Here is a 14,566-nt window from a genome sequence, read left to right as displayed (position 1 = left end):
GCTTTTTCGATGATCCAGAGGATGTTGGCAATTTGATCTCTGGTTCCTCTGCCTTTTCTAAAACCAGCTTCAACATCTGGTATTTTATAGTTCACATACTGCTGAAGCCTGGCTTGGAGAATTGTGAGCATTACTTTTCTAGCGTGTGAGATGAGTGCAATTGTGTGGTAGTTTTTGTTTCATAGATAAGCTGATTTGTGTCTTTTAGATTCTGCATATAAGTGATATCATATGGTAGTTGTCTTTCTAATTTACTTCCCTTAGAGCGGCAGTCTGTAGGTCCCTCCATTTTGCTGCAGATGGCATTGTTTCATTCTCTTTTATGGCTGCGTAGTACTCCATGCCTGGAGAATCCCAGGGACGGGGGAGCCTGGTGGGCTGCCGTCTGTGGGGTCACACAGAGTCAGGCACGACTGAAGCGACTTTGCAGCAGCAGCAGCAGCAGGACTCTGTCGTGTATATGTGTACGTATGTATCCATCACATCTGCTTCATTCATCTCTCAGTGGGCATTTCGGTTGTTTCCATCTCTTGGCTGTTGTGAATAGTATTGCTATGAACAGAGGGGTGCGTGTATCTTTTCGAATTATGATTTTGTCTGGGTATGTGCCCAGGCGTGGGATGGCTAGTTCACGTGGCCACTCTATTTTTACTTTTTTGAGGAACATCCATACTGTTTTCCATACTGGCTGTACCAATTTACATTCCCACCAACAGTGTAGGAGTTTTCTCCACACTTTCTCCAGCATTTGTTATGTGTAGACTTTTCAGTGATGGCCATTCTGACTGCTGTGAGGTGGCAGTGCTTTGTAGTTTTGTTTTGCATTTCTCTAATCATTATTGATGTTGAGCATCTTTTTATGTGCCTGTTGGCCTCATGTATAGATAGCCTGAATTTTGAATTCATAATATTTCCTAAATAATTTTCAGATAAGAGGAACGGACAGTGTTTCAAGTTGCTTCCGAGGTTAATCCTCGAAATTTTCATCTAAGGGAACTTTGTGATAAATAAAAAGGTTGACAGTAATGGATGGATTCTTGTCCTCCGTTTTGCGTCTTTTCCTCCGCCTCACTGCTACCTTTATTTCAGATTTCTTCTCGGGGACCATGTTTGCTGTCCCCTTTGGTTCCCATAGAGCATGTAGGGGCCTTCCCTGGTGGCTCAGCAGTAAAGAATACTCCCGCAAGGCGGGAGACACAGGTTCTGTCCGTCTGTAGGGAAGATCCCCTGGAGAGTGGCATGGCAGCCACCTCCAGTATTCTTGCTGGGAGAATTCCATGGACAGAAGATCCTGGTGGACTGCAGTCCATGGGGTCACAAAAAGTCAGACACGACTGCAACGGTTAAGCATATAGGAATGCTAGGAGCGAGTTAGTCATTTCTATAGGTGGAACCAGGATTTCTGCAGCTGTGTTATTTGTGCTAGCCAGAACTTAAGTATTTTGATTAACAAGTTAACTGAAGGCCTGTAAGTGTTTTGATAGATTCAGAAGTGCTTAGTTTTTCTAAAATTGGGTAATAACTTTATTGATATAGAAAAATGCAAATAGTTTCTAGTGGTTGAAACAAGGGCCTCTTAATGACCTTAAAGCTTATGTATGTTTTTTAAAATGTTATTTTATTAATAGTTGATTTACAGTGTCATGTTAATTTCTGCTGTATAGCAAAGTGATTCAATTATACATATATACACATTTTTCATATTATACAGTAGGACTTTGTTGTTTAAGGACTTTGTGTAGTTTTAAAAACACTTTGGAGTGGAAGTTAAACTGCATGTCTGTAGCTCTAGCGATACATATAGCATCATTGAAGTGACCACAGTTAAGCATTTGTGCTGAGCACACAGAGGCTGACCGCTATGTCTTGACTGCCCCCTGGTGACAAGAATGAAAAGATGGTATAAACTGTAAAATCCTTCCTGATTTTAGGAGTGTTAAAATGTGAACAAAATGCATGTTTTAGAATCAGTGCAATATGGTAAATGAGATTGAAGGAAAACATGGCTTTTCCAGCTCTGAGTCTGTGGGAGTGGAGATAATCAATGCAAAAATCTTTAAGAGTAATGTTTAGAAAACTAAGGTGCCGTGACATGCTGTCTTTTTGTGGTCTACATGAATTCTATGACCTGAGAATTTATATCAAGGATAGCACTCTTTCTGGTTTTTCTTAATAAAATCTGAATTCACTAGATGCTCTGAATAGTAAAGTCAAGGTTGAGGCATAATTAAGAATAATATTGGTCTAACACCAAAATCAGATTGATTGTATTCTTTGCAGCTAAAGATGGAGAAGCTCTATATAGTCAGCGAAAACAAGACCGGAAGCTGACTGTGGCTCAGATCGTGAACTCCTTATTGCCAAATTCAGACTTAAATTGAAGATAAGTAGGGAAAACCGACATAACTCCAATCCCTTATGATTATACAGTGGAAGTGAGAAATAGATTTAAGGGACTAGATCTGATAGATAGAGTGCCTGATGAACTATGGAATGAGGTTCATGACATTGTACAGGAGACAGGGATCAAGACCATCCCTATGGAAAAGAAATGCAAAACAGCAAAATGGCTGTCTGGAGAGGCCTTACAAATAGCTGTGAAAAGAAGAGAGGTGAAGAGCAAAGGAGAAAAGGAAAGATATAAGCATCTGAATGCAGAGTTCCAAAGAATAGCAAGAAGAGATAAGAAAGCCCTCCTCAGCGATCAATGCAAAGAAATAGGGGAAAAGAACAGAATGGGAAAGACTAGAGATGTCTTCAAGAAAATTAGAGATACCAAAGGAACATTTCATGCAAAGATGGACTCGATAAAGGACAGAAATGGTATGGACCTAACAGAAGCAGAAGATATTAAGAAGAGGTGGCAAGAGTACACGGAAGAACTGTACAAAAAGATCTTCACAACCAAGATAATCACGATGGTGTGATCACTCACCTAGAGCCAGACATCCTGGAATGTGAAATCAAGTGGGCCTTAGAAAGCATCACTACAAACAAAGCTAGTGGAGGTGATGGAATTCCAGTTGAGCTCTTTCAAACCCTGAAAGATGATGCTGTGAAAGTGCTGCACTCAGTATGCCAGCAAATTTGGAAAACTTTGGGGGCTCCAAAATCACTGCAGATGGTGACTGCAGCCATGAAGTTAAAAGACGCTTATTCCTTGAAAGAAAAGTTATGACCAACCTAGACAACATATTAAAAAGCAGACATTACTTTGCCAGCAAAGGTCCATCTAGTCAAGGCTATGGTTTTTCCAGTAGTCACGTATGGATGTGAGAGTTGGACTGTGAAGAAAGCTGAGCGCCAAAGAATTGATGCTTTTGGAGAAGAGTCTTGAGAGTCCCTTGGACTGCAAGGAGATCCAACCAGTCCATTCTAAAGGAGATCAGTCCTGGGTGTTCTTTGGAAGGAATGATGCTAAAGCTGAAACTCCAGTACTTTGGCCACCTCATGCGAAGAGTTGACTCATTGGAAAAGACCCTGATGCTGGGAGGGATTGGGGGCAGGAGGCGAAGGGGATGAGATGGCTGGATGGCATCACTGACTCAATGGATGTGAGTGTGAGTGAACTCCGGGAGTTGGTGATGGACAGGGAGGCCTGGCGTTTTGCAGCTCATGGGGTTGCAAGGAGTGGCACACGACTGAGCGACCGAACTGAACTGAAGTATTAAAAAAAAAAAAAGAAGCCACATGTCTATTTTCTTACCTCTTCTTCATCTCACCCTCCCCTGCTGCCCTTTTTACGTTAGCTAGTTAGTGGACCCATACGTCCCTCAGCTCTCCAAAGACCCTCAGCCAAGCCTGGTCTTCTTTGTAGTGCCTTAGGTTCACTTTTCTTTAATATTTGTTTTTAAGCACTTTATTAAGGTATAATTGGCATGTGATAAACTGCATTATTTTAAGTGTGCAGTTTGATGCGTTTTGACATATGTATATACCCGTGAAACTGTCCCTGCCATCAAGATGATGAAAATGTCACTCTCAGAAGTTTCCTCTGCCCTTTGTCACCCTCCTGTTCCCTGCTCTCTCCTACCCCCGCATACCTCACTTAGGAACTCTGAATTCCCTGGGGCTGGGAGAAAGGAGGAATTTCTTTGATTTAATTCATACTATCTCGTAAGTCTTTCCCTCCCCAAATTATTCTCTTTTAAAAAGATTAGATGTATGATATGTTCTTCTTGGTTACCTTAAGGCAGGCTTAGTCTTAGAAATAAGCCCTCTATCTCTTCAGAAAAAAATAAAATATCCCCTTAGATACAGCGAAGTCTTGATTTGAAAATAAAGTTGTGCTACGTGGAGGCTTCTTTGAAATCTGTATGAATGTATTTTCTCACCTAAGTAAACAAATTGTTTTTAAAAATAGCTAAAATTTCAGTGGACAAGGAGTTTATTAAGATGGAATTCGTAGGCAGCAGTGAAAGTAAAGATATTAAGGTGCAATACGATGGTCTGTTCTGCTCGGTTGCTGTGGTTTGCTGAGGGTAGGGTGTGGCTATTCCCCAGGTACTGAGCCTGGCTGCTCTCAGGCTGGGTGAGGCTCGGTGCACCGCTCACTTCAAACAGCCTCCTTGGGTTGGTTACCCCAGCGAGCTCTTCAGTCACTGTGATTTCCTTTTGTCTGGGGCAAAGTCGGGAAACACTGAAGACCATCTGAGTCAGGATAGTAACAAGAGGGGACTGTTTTTTTCTTTTTGGCCCAGACTGTGGCATGCACAGTCTTAGTTCCCCAACCAGGAATCCAGCCTACGCCGCCTGCAGTGGAAGCACAAAGTCTGAACCCCGGCACCGCAGGGAAGTCCCCAGAGGGGCTGTTCAATTATTATATGATGTGTTCAACTCTCTCCTGTTTGAGGGCCTTAAAAGTGACGGGTCACTAGTGCCACCCTGGCTTCCCAGGTGGCGCTAGTGGTAAAGCACCCATCTACCAACGCAGGAGACATAAGAGACCCAGTTTCGATCCCTGGATCAAGAAGATCCCCTGGAGGAGGAAATGGCAGCCCACTCCAGTGTTCTTGCCTGGAGAATCCCATGGACAGTGGAGCCTGGAGGGCTACAGTCCATGGCGTCGCAGAGTCGGACATGACTGAAGCGACTTAGCATGCACAGAGTGGCACCTGTAGCTAAGATTTGTTGTGTATATTATGGAAGTCAGAAAATGCTTTTTACCTGGTACAGATGATGTTAGAAACATTTCAAATTTCATAGAGCATATAGTACAGTGCTAGATATTTATAATGGATGAAGTGTGGTGGAGATGAGACAGTATTTGCAGTATGTGAGATGCAGAGAAACGTATTGCATTATTCCCTTAAGTAATTACTGCTGAATTTAGAAAATGTATAATATACTGTGGGCTTATAATATACTGATTTTTAAAAAAATTCAAGTTTGAATGATCTGAAAAATTATGTTTTTCATAGGGTATGTTAATTTTTTATTTTTATTTTTTGAATTTAGTGTTATATGTTTTTCTGGTATTCAGTTGAATGGAGACCTTATATTGAATTCATCTCATCTATCATGTTTTTTTTTAATCACAGGAGGTGGTGAGAAAGCCAGAGCACGTCACATATCAAGAGGAAAACTGTTACCCAGAGAAAGAATTGACAATCTTCTAGACCCAGGGTTGGTATATACCCAGGTGTTGGCTCAGGATGTCCTCTGTTCCATGGTGCTTAGTTTTTTTTTGTTTTTTGTTTTTTTTTTTCTCTTTTGGCTGTGCTGTGCAGCTCTCGGGATCTTGGTTCCCCAACCAAGGAATGAACCCAGGCCCTTGGCAGTGAGGTGCAGAGTCCTAACCATTGGACCGCCAGGAAATTCCCATCTTAGAAAGTTTTGTGAAATAAGTGGTTTTAAGTTCTGGTTCTTACCTAAGCTTCAGCATCAAGTGTTTGTTGTGAGGCTGCTTAACATCAGGTGCTATTCTAGGTGCTAGCGATGCCTCACTGAACAGAGCAGACCAAGTTCCTTGCCCTGCTGGAGCTTACAGGGGAGCAGGAGGAGAGAAAATAATTGATAAATGTCACAAATTACATAGTATGTCAGAAGGTGATAGTCATGGGAAAAAAAGAAAAGGTAGACCAGCGTTACAAGAGAGAAAGATGAAGAGCAAGTTGCAGTTTCGAATGAGGTGGTTAGGATCGGCCTCGCTGAGGTGGTGACATTTGAGCAAAGGCTGGAAGGAGTGGGGAGAGATGGGCTGTATATATCTGGGGAGAAAGGGTTACAGGTGGACGGAGCGGCCAGTGCGAAGTTTCTGTGGTGGGAGCTGGGAGTGGGTCACAGATGCCAGTATGCCACAGGGCCGGGAGGCCATCTCGTGGGAGTGGAGGTTCGGTGAAGTGGGGAGTAGCGGAAGATGGGGTCAAATTCATAACGCATTTGCGGGTCAGTGTCAGAGTTTGGACTTTTACTCTGAAAGAAATGGGAAGACTTGGTAGGACTTACCTGACTTATATTTTAAAAAGGTATTCTGGCCACGGGTGTAAGTAGACTCTGGGGCTCGAGGGCAGAAGGGACAGGACCAGTTAGATAAATGAAGATTCAGAAGTGTCGTTTCTGTGGACATGCACACACGTGCCCAGCCTGGAGACAAACAGCGTTAACACCTAGTGTGCATTAACACACTAGTGTATATACCATTAACACCTACACTATTTTCATGCAAATATGGATCAGACACACTTTTTTGTTTGTTTTAGAAAAATGGAATCTTGTGTTTAATAACCGCCTTCTCCCCCTCCCCCACCGCCCTTAATGTATCTTGAACATTTAAGTGAGAGAATAATAACAGTGGTTAAGAGCTTGGTCCCCTATTAAAGAGCTTATTAAAACAGCTCTGCCACGTACTGGTAGTTGTGTGACCTCAGACAACTGACCTCATCACTGCGTTTCAGTTTCCTCATCGGTCAACGGGGATCCTAGTAGGATCTATAGTAGAAGGTAGTCCTGAGGACTGAATGAGTTAGCATTCCCGAAGCTCCTAGGAGAGGCTGGCCCGTGGTTAAGTGCTGCGTGAGTGTCAGCTGCTGTTCTCTTTCTATGTCAATAAGTACATCTGTACAATATCTTCAAAGAGAAATGTGTTCCTTTGTGTGGCTGTGTCAGTCTCCAAAGTGTTCACACTAGACTTTGTTTTAGACTTTCTTCCTTTTGGAGACTTTACATCCAACACACATATTTGAAACGTTGACCCATTAAAAAAAAAAATCTTTTCGTTTTCCACGTGTAACTACTCAAATATGATTTTAAAAAAAGAAAACATTAATTCCAGCAGCATTCTTTCTTCTGTTCAGGTCTCCATTCCTGGAATTATCACAGTTTGCAGGTTACCAGTTGTATGGTGATGAGGAGGTCCCCGCAGGTGGCGTTATTACAGGCATTGGGAGAGTGTCAGGGTGAGTATTCTGACCGTGCTCAGCCCCGTGGGTCAGGAAGCAGGCAGGGCAGGGCATCCAGCACTCACCGTGTCGCATGTGAGTGTGTGAGTGTCATGCTAGTGGTTCTATTTAGATCTGAGGCTTCCTACCCAGATGTGTTAGATTCATCTGTGAAACTTCAGGGATGGAAACTGAAGGGAAAAACCCCAAGCAGTGATCCTGGGGACCCAATCCAAACCTTCATACTTAATTAGAATCTCCAGGGTTTGGACTTGGTGTGGGTAGTTTTCCAAGGCTCTGCAGGTGATCTCTTGCACATCTAGAGCAAAAAACCGCTGTCTTAGAGGAGTAGTTCTTGGAGTGTGGTCCCCAGGGAACATCAGCCTCACGTGAGAACTTGTTAGAAGTGTCAATGGTCAGGTCTTCCCGAAAAGTACTAAGTCATATTCAGGAAGTTGAGCCCCGAAATCAGCATTTAAACAAGCTCTCCAGACTCTCCAGTGCTATCCTTTGAGAACCACCATAGACTTAGGGCATCTTGATTGCTGGATATTACATTTGTTTGTGTGTATTTCTGAATGCTCTCACACTGACCATACTTGTACTGCAATAAACACTTCCCACTGCCTAGTTGTCTTAATCTTCACCACAGTCCAGTGAGAAGGGGTGCTATTACAATCATCACCATTCTGCAGGCAAGGAAACTACCTTGGAGTGTTAAAATAACTTGCCAAAGATCAAGCCACTGGCAAAACTTGACTTTGAGATCAGGCAGCCTGATACAGTTGCACTGGACTTGGATTCTGATTTACGTGTGTGTCCCTCCACCTTCACCCCATGATTTGTGCCTTCACGGGGGGTGTGACTGTAGTCGTTCACCATTGTTGCTTCTTTCTTGCTTCCTTCTTTAACTCCTAAACGTTACACCCCAGCGATAAATCAGAGAAACAGAGGGGTAGGGACCAGAACACAGCCTTGCTTCATTCCCCTGAAGATTTTAAACTTTGTGTCAGTGCTCTTCTCAGACACCCATTCTCTGAGGCTCTCTATGAAGATCAGTAGCCAGGGCTCAATATTGAGTGTGCACTTTAGCTCACAAGATTCCATGGAGGCAGGGGCCAAGACCAGACAGATTTTGTCTTTTTCCTGAAGCTGCTCTGGCGTTGGATGGTATGACTGGAAAAGAATTCACTTATTCAAAACATCTAAAGTAGTACTTCGCTGCAATTAAAGTGACCTTTCTTACATAATCATATGGTTGAATATGGTTGGCACCCTTTCTCTAGCAGATGATACGTGTTTAAACTAGTTTAAATAAAAAAAGATTTGTTGACTCTTAACTGATTTGGGGCCAAGCCAGATCTAGGAGCTCAAACAGCATCACCAGGCCACCAGGCTGGTTTTTGGTTTTGTTCCCAGGCAGTCTGTTCAAGCCTTGAGCTAAAGCTGGCCGTAGGCTTCCCCAGCTTCTGCTCCATAAGCTTAGTAGCTGTGGTAAGAGGAGAGTTCCTGAGGGCACAGACCTAGGGCCAGGGCCCATCGCTGAACCCGCCACATGGACCCTGAGTAGAAAGGCGTGGTCCTTGTGCTCACCTCCAAAGATGGATGGACTTTGGGGTCAGTCCTGCTAGAACCACATGGATTAAAAATAGAGAAGAAGCAGTTTCTGAAAGAAAGTTTAGTTTTATTGCCAATATAATAGATGCTGGATAGGCAAAATCAATAGGTGTCTAATACAATGTATGTATTTTCGTTTTAGCCGTGCCTTGCGGCATGCGAGATCTTACTTCCCCAACCAGGGATCGAACCCATGCCCCACGCAGTGGAGGCATGGCTTCTTAACCACTGGACCACCAGAGAAGTCTCTAATATAATATTTTGTGGACTCATTTTGCTTCTCATCCTGTACTATGTCTGTGCTTTTGTTCTGTTTTTTTTTGGCTGGGGGCTGCACTAGGTCTTCATTGCTGCACGTGCTCTTTCTCTAGTTGCAGTGAGCGGGAGTTATTTTCTCCAGTTGTGATGCACAGGTTTCTTACTGCGATGGGTTCTCTGTTGCAGAACACAGTCTCTAGGATGTGCAGGCTTCAGTAGTTGTGGCACTGGGGCTCAGCGGTTGTGGTTCGCATGCCCTAGAGCATGGGTTTAGTAGTTGTGGCACACGAATTTAGTTATCCTGGGGCATGTGGAATCCTCCCGGACCAGGGATTGAACCAATGTCCCCTGCATTGGAAGATGGTTTTTAAACCACTGGACCACAAGAGAAGTCCTGTGATGTTTCCATAAAACAAGTAAAAGTTACTAGTAATGTCTCTTGTCCAAGGTTGATAGGGGCAAGTGACAGAGTCAGACTTTCAGCCTCCCTTTGCCTGACTTCATAGCCTGGGCTCTCTCCTGCACCAGAACTTCTTAAGCTTTCCTAATGCAGCACCCCCAGGAAAGGGAAGAGTGACCATGCTCTGGAGGTGTGGGGTTATGGCCCAGCAACCTGCCAAGAGCCTCAGTTCCTTTTGAAGTGATTTATTTAATGGTAAAGTCATTAAAAATGTACTTCCCACTCTATAAAATGTTAATTTTAATGTGGGAAAATGCTTGCTATAACCTAGTGAATAAAATTGATACTCAGAGGAGAGGAACCACATACCCTAATAAAAGAAATTTAACATTACCTGAGGTCGTGGGCTCAGTTGCTGTTCTCTAGTTCATGTTCAACAAGAACTCAAGTTATTTTTTAGAATTCTAGAGAATATAAAGTAAGGTAACAAAAACATCATAAATAGAAAGATTAAATTTTGTGAAGACCACACTCCTCTTAATTTTCGAGTGAGCCTCCAGTCCTCGGTTTTCCTGGCAGCACTCAGCAGGCTCTCTGCTGGCCCTCTTCATTCACTTTCCTGCTTCTTGCTAGTTGCTTGGGGGCCATGGTACCTGACAAACTGGTTTTGGTGAGAAAGGGTACGACTAGTGACTCATTATAGTATATGCTTTCAAAAATACTATTTTAAAATTTGCACTTATTGTTACTTTACGCAGGATAAATGTTGTATTTTTAACTTCTTTTAGTTTTATAGAAAAGCATATGGCAGTAACATGAAGAACTTTTGAAAATATGAAACATAAATACTTTTGATGGCTCAGTTTTCCTTTTTGAAAACTACCTTCCTAAAAGGAAATTCTGAGGTTTATCATGAGGGATTTTCTCATCTCGAGACTTGGATTTGTTGTTGTTGTCATCTTATCGTGTTAGGACTGTTTCATTCAAAGAACATTGCAAAATGTGGCTTAGGTTGTTAGTTTTTCTCTGCTAATGTGGGGTGATGATTCTTTAAACAAATCAGATATGAGTTTGTAAACTAATTAAAAGTGATTCATTTTATATAAATGAATATATGAACAGTAATTAAAGCTCCTATACCATGAGATTGCCTACTAATTAGTGATATGTGTTAATACTGGAAATTGCCAGGTTGTATTGGGAGTGTCTTATAATGAGATGCAATTGGTCTTTACTTTAAAAAAATCTCTCATATTCTCTTTCCAATGAAATTTCTGCCTTTCAGAGTAGAATGCATGATTGTTGCCAATGATGCCACAGTCAAAGGAGGTACCTACTATCCAGTGACTGTGAAGAAACACTTACGAGCACAAGAAATTGCAATGCAAAACAGGCTCCCCTGCATTTACTTGGGCAAGTTATAAGAATTGTAAAGTAAACTGTTGTTCAGCTAGAGAAGTAAAAGATTGTTTATATATATATATATATATGACATTATCAGTGGGCATTTCAAGAATAGCTATTGGTTTCTCTCATAATTTCAAAAGAAATACTTATTCTTTGTTAACCCCCCTGGGAGGAAAAGTAAATAAGGACTACCCATTGTAACATCACTGAGGAGGAATCCCTGACACTATTTTGGGGTGTGCTATTTTTTCCTCTACATGAGTGGTGTTTTTTTCTTCTATATATTTTTGTTTTTCTATTCATCATAATGGATTCAAACTAAGAAAAAACAATAGCTAATATTTATGAGTCTCTTGAGTGCCAGGTACTAGGTTAAATGCTTGAGTATGTACATAATTTGGGCAAACATAATTTAAAGAAATTTAATTTTCAGTGAAAGTAAATTTATATTTGGAATTAAAATACATCAATAATTAAATTTAAGGATATTTTTAAAAGAACATAAAAGCAAAGCAGTTTAAAATTGGCACTTCCTGGATATTAGCTTAGTTTGTAAAAACACCAGTATCTGTTGTTCATTTCAGATGAGATTTCTTTTTCCTATGAAAGTGAATTTACCTGATTGACTTAGAGTGTGAGCTGCTTTGCACATATAGAAAACAACAAATGGGACCCTGCAGCTTGCAACTGCTGTTCCCAATGCTGTAGGGAATGCAGTTAAGGGTGTTGTGTTGTCTGTCTTCCTCATAGTGAATTGGAGACAGGATATAATGTATTAAACATCAATAGAAGACTCACACTGATAGGTATAAGACTAGCTAGCTTTCTGTAACATTGACTCTGTACTCTCACAGTATGTGCTGAACTAAGTGCTTTGCATACACTATTTCATGCCATCCTGATAACGACCCTGTGGTACACTGTGTTACTTCATTTCACAGGTGGGGAAACTGAGGCTCAGAAATGCTTCTGTGGTCACACAGCTGTGAAGTAATGAAATCCTGTTTTGAATTCAGCTGACATTCTTATCCACCACTGTTATCTACAGTAAAAAGAGAAACAGAGGGTGATGTGTGATAAAATTATCCCATGAATTCGGTAGATGATTTTTGGATTGTTTTAAAAGAGAGAGAGAGAGATCCATTTTCAGCTGAACTGGTTAAGGATTTTTTTTGCGATTTCTGGGGCTAATCCTCAAAGCAGAGAATGTCCTAAATATTTCAAGTGGAATTTTGCATAGGGGTAGGAGAGCCTAATATGTTTGAAGAAAGCAATACAATTTAGGGGGCTCTGTGGGAGGATTGGAGAAAGAGGCTGCAGAAGAGTTTAGAAAGATAGAGCAAATTTTTGTGTGTGAATGTAATTAAGAACTGGTGCTATTATCATTGAGACAAGTCTTCCTGTGGATAGGATGTTTTGTTCATTGAGATGTACTGATATCTGTTATTTCCCCTGTCTTCAGTTGACTCAGGAGGGGCAAACTTACCTCGACAAGCAGAGGTATTTCCAGATCGAGATCACTTTGGCCGCATATTCTACAATCAGGCAGTTATGTCTTCTAAAAGCATTACACAGGTAATTTCTTATTAATGAGATATGTTGCTTTTTGCATCAAATGTCTTTGCTAACCAGGTATTCTGAGATGACTTCAAAGAGAATTTTACTTTTTTGTTTTGGCTATGCCATGCAGCTTATGGGGTCTTAGTTCCCTGACTGGGGATTGAACCTAGGCCCTTGGCATTGAGAGCATGGAATCCAAACCACTGGAATGCCAGGGAAGTTCCCAAAGAGAATTTAATACACAATTTAGTCTTCAAGAAATCAGCTGATAACCTTATGAGGTTTCCCTTGTATGTTGTCTGTCTTTTTCCCTTGTTGCTTTTAATATTTTATCTTTGTCTTTAATTTTTGTCCATTTGATTACTGTGTGTCTTGGTGTGTTTCTCCTTTGGTTTATCCTGCTTGGGACTCTCTGTGCTTCTTGAACGTGGTTGACTATTTCCTTTTCCATGTTGGGGAAGTTTTCAGCTATTATCTCTTCAAATATTGTCTCAGTTTTTCCTATGTTCTGTTTTGCAGCATTGATTTCTACCATTCTGTCTTCAGGTCACTTATCCATTCTTCTGTCTCAGTTATTCTGCTATTGATTCCTTCTAGTATATTGTTCATCTCTGTTCTTTAGTTCTTCTAGGTCTTTGGAAACATTTCTTGCATCTTCTCCATTCTTGTTTCAAGATCCTGAAACATTATCATCTTCACTATCATTATTCTGAATTCTTTTTGCCTGCCCTCTGGTGGATGAGGATAAGAGGCTTATACAAGCTTCCTGATGGGAGGGACTGGCTGTGGGCAAAACTGTCTCTTACTCTGGTGGGCAGGGCCATGCTCAATAAAACTTTAATACAGTTGTCTGCTGATGGGTGGGGCTGTGCTCCCTCCCTGTTAGTTGTTTGGCTTGGAACTGACCAAGTCCTAGAGTCTAGAGGCTCTGTGCTGTGTGTGCTAAGTCACTTTAGTCATATCTGACTCTTTGCGAGCCTATGGACTGTACTCCGCCAGGCTCCTCTGTCTGCGGGATTCTCCAGGCAAGAGTACCGGAGTGGGTTGCCATTTCCTCCTCCAGGAGATCTTCCATCCAGGGATCGAACCTGTGTCTCTTATATATCCTGCATAGACAGATGGGCTTTTACCACTAGCCTCCTGGGAAGCCCCTTGAGGCTCTGTGATAGGGCTGTTGGCATCCTCCAAGAGAACTTATGCTGAGACCCATCGCCCAGGACTGCTGCTACCAGTGCCCTTCTCCCTATGGCAGGCCACTGCCCACCCACGCCTCTGCAGGAGACCCCCACACACTCATGGGTAGGTCTGACTCAGTTTCCTGTAGGGTCAGTGTTCTTTCCTCTGGGACCTGGTGCACACATCGATTTGTTTCTGTTTCCCCCAGTCCTGTGGAGGTCCTGTAATCAAGTCCCGCTGGCCTTCAAAGTCAGATCCCCTGGTGATTCCCAGTCCCTTGGCAAGATCCCCAGGCTGGAGAGCCTGATGTGGGGTCTAGAACCTTCACAATTGTGCGAGAATGTCTTTGGTATTATTTTCTCCAGTTTGTGGTTCACCCACCCCGCAAGATTAGCATTTGATTTTATGGTGATTGTGCCCTTCCTACCATTTCATTGCAGCTTCTCCTTTGTCCTTGGATGTGGGGTATCTCTTTTTGGTGGAGGAATGTCTTCCTGTTGATGGTTATTCAACAGCTAGTTGCGATTTTGCTGCTCTGGCAGAAGATGAGCACAGTCTTTGAACTCTGCCATCTTGAACCGATCTCAAGTACATGATAATTTCAAACTGATAAGTTTTATAAAGAAAAACAGAACTGGATAAAGAGACAAAGGATGATCAATACACAATTTAGTCTTTTTCCACAGAAAGCCTAGTCAGATTAATCTACTAAATATGGGAATATTGTTATGCTGTAGTAAAGGTTAGTTCCAAAGGAAACGAGTTTTTA

The 14,566-nt window shown here is 42.0% G+C and overlaps 1 protein-coding gene across 1 annotated transcript in view; it reads left to right on the top strand.

The window, feature by feature from the left end:
• The window catches only part of MCCC2 (methylcrotonyl-CoA carboxylase subunit 2), a 78,802-nt gene that overhangs the window by 8,824 nt on the left and 55,412 nt on the right, over positions 1–14,566 (top strand). Inside the window, exons 3-6 of the mRNA XM_004016902.6 lie at positions 5,541–5,625; positions 7,296–7,397; positions 10,940–11,067; positions 12,524–12,636. Of these exons, the coding sequence (XP_004016951.1) occupies positions 5,541–5,625; positions 7,296–7,397; positions 10,940–11,067; positions 12,524–12,636 (428 nt within the window). The remainder of the gene's footprint in view (positions 1–5,540; positions 5,626–7,295; positions 7,398–10,939; positions 11,068–12,523; positions 12,637–14,566) is intronic.

Source organism: Ovis aries, chromosome 16, assembly GCF_016772045.2.
Source record: "Ovis aries strain OAR_USU_Benz2616 breed Rambouillet chromosome 16, ARS-UI_Ramb_v3.0, whole genome shotgun sequence".
NCBI lineage: Eukaryota > Metazoa > Chordata > Mammalia > Artiodactyla > Bovidae > Ovis > Ovis aries.
The sequence above is the reverse complement of the archived record's forward strand: the minus strand, read 5'-3'. Positions and strand labels throughout refer to the sequence as shown.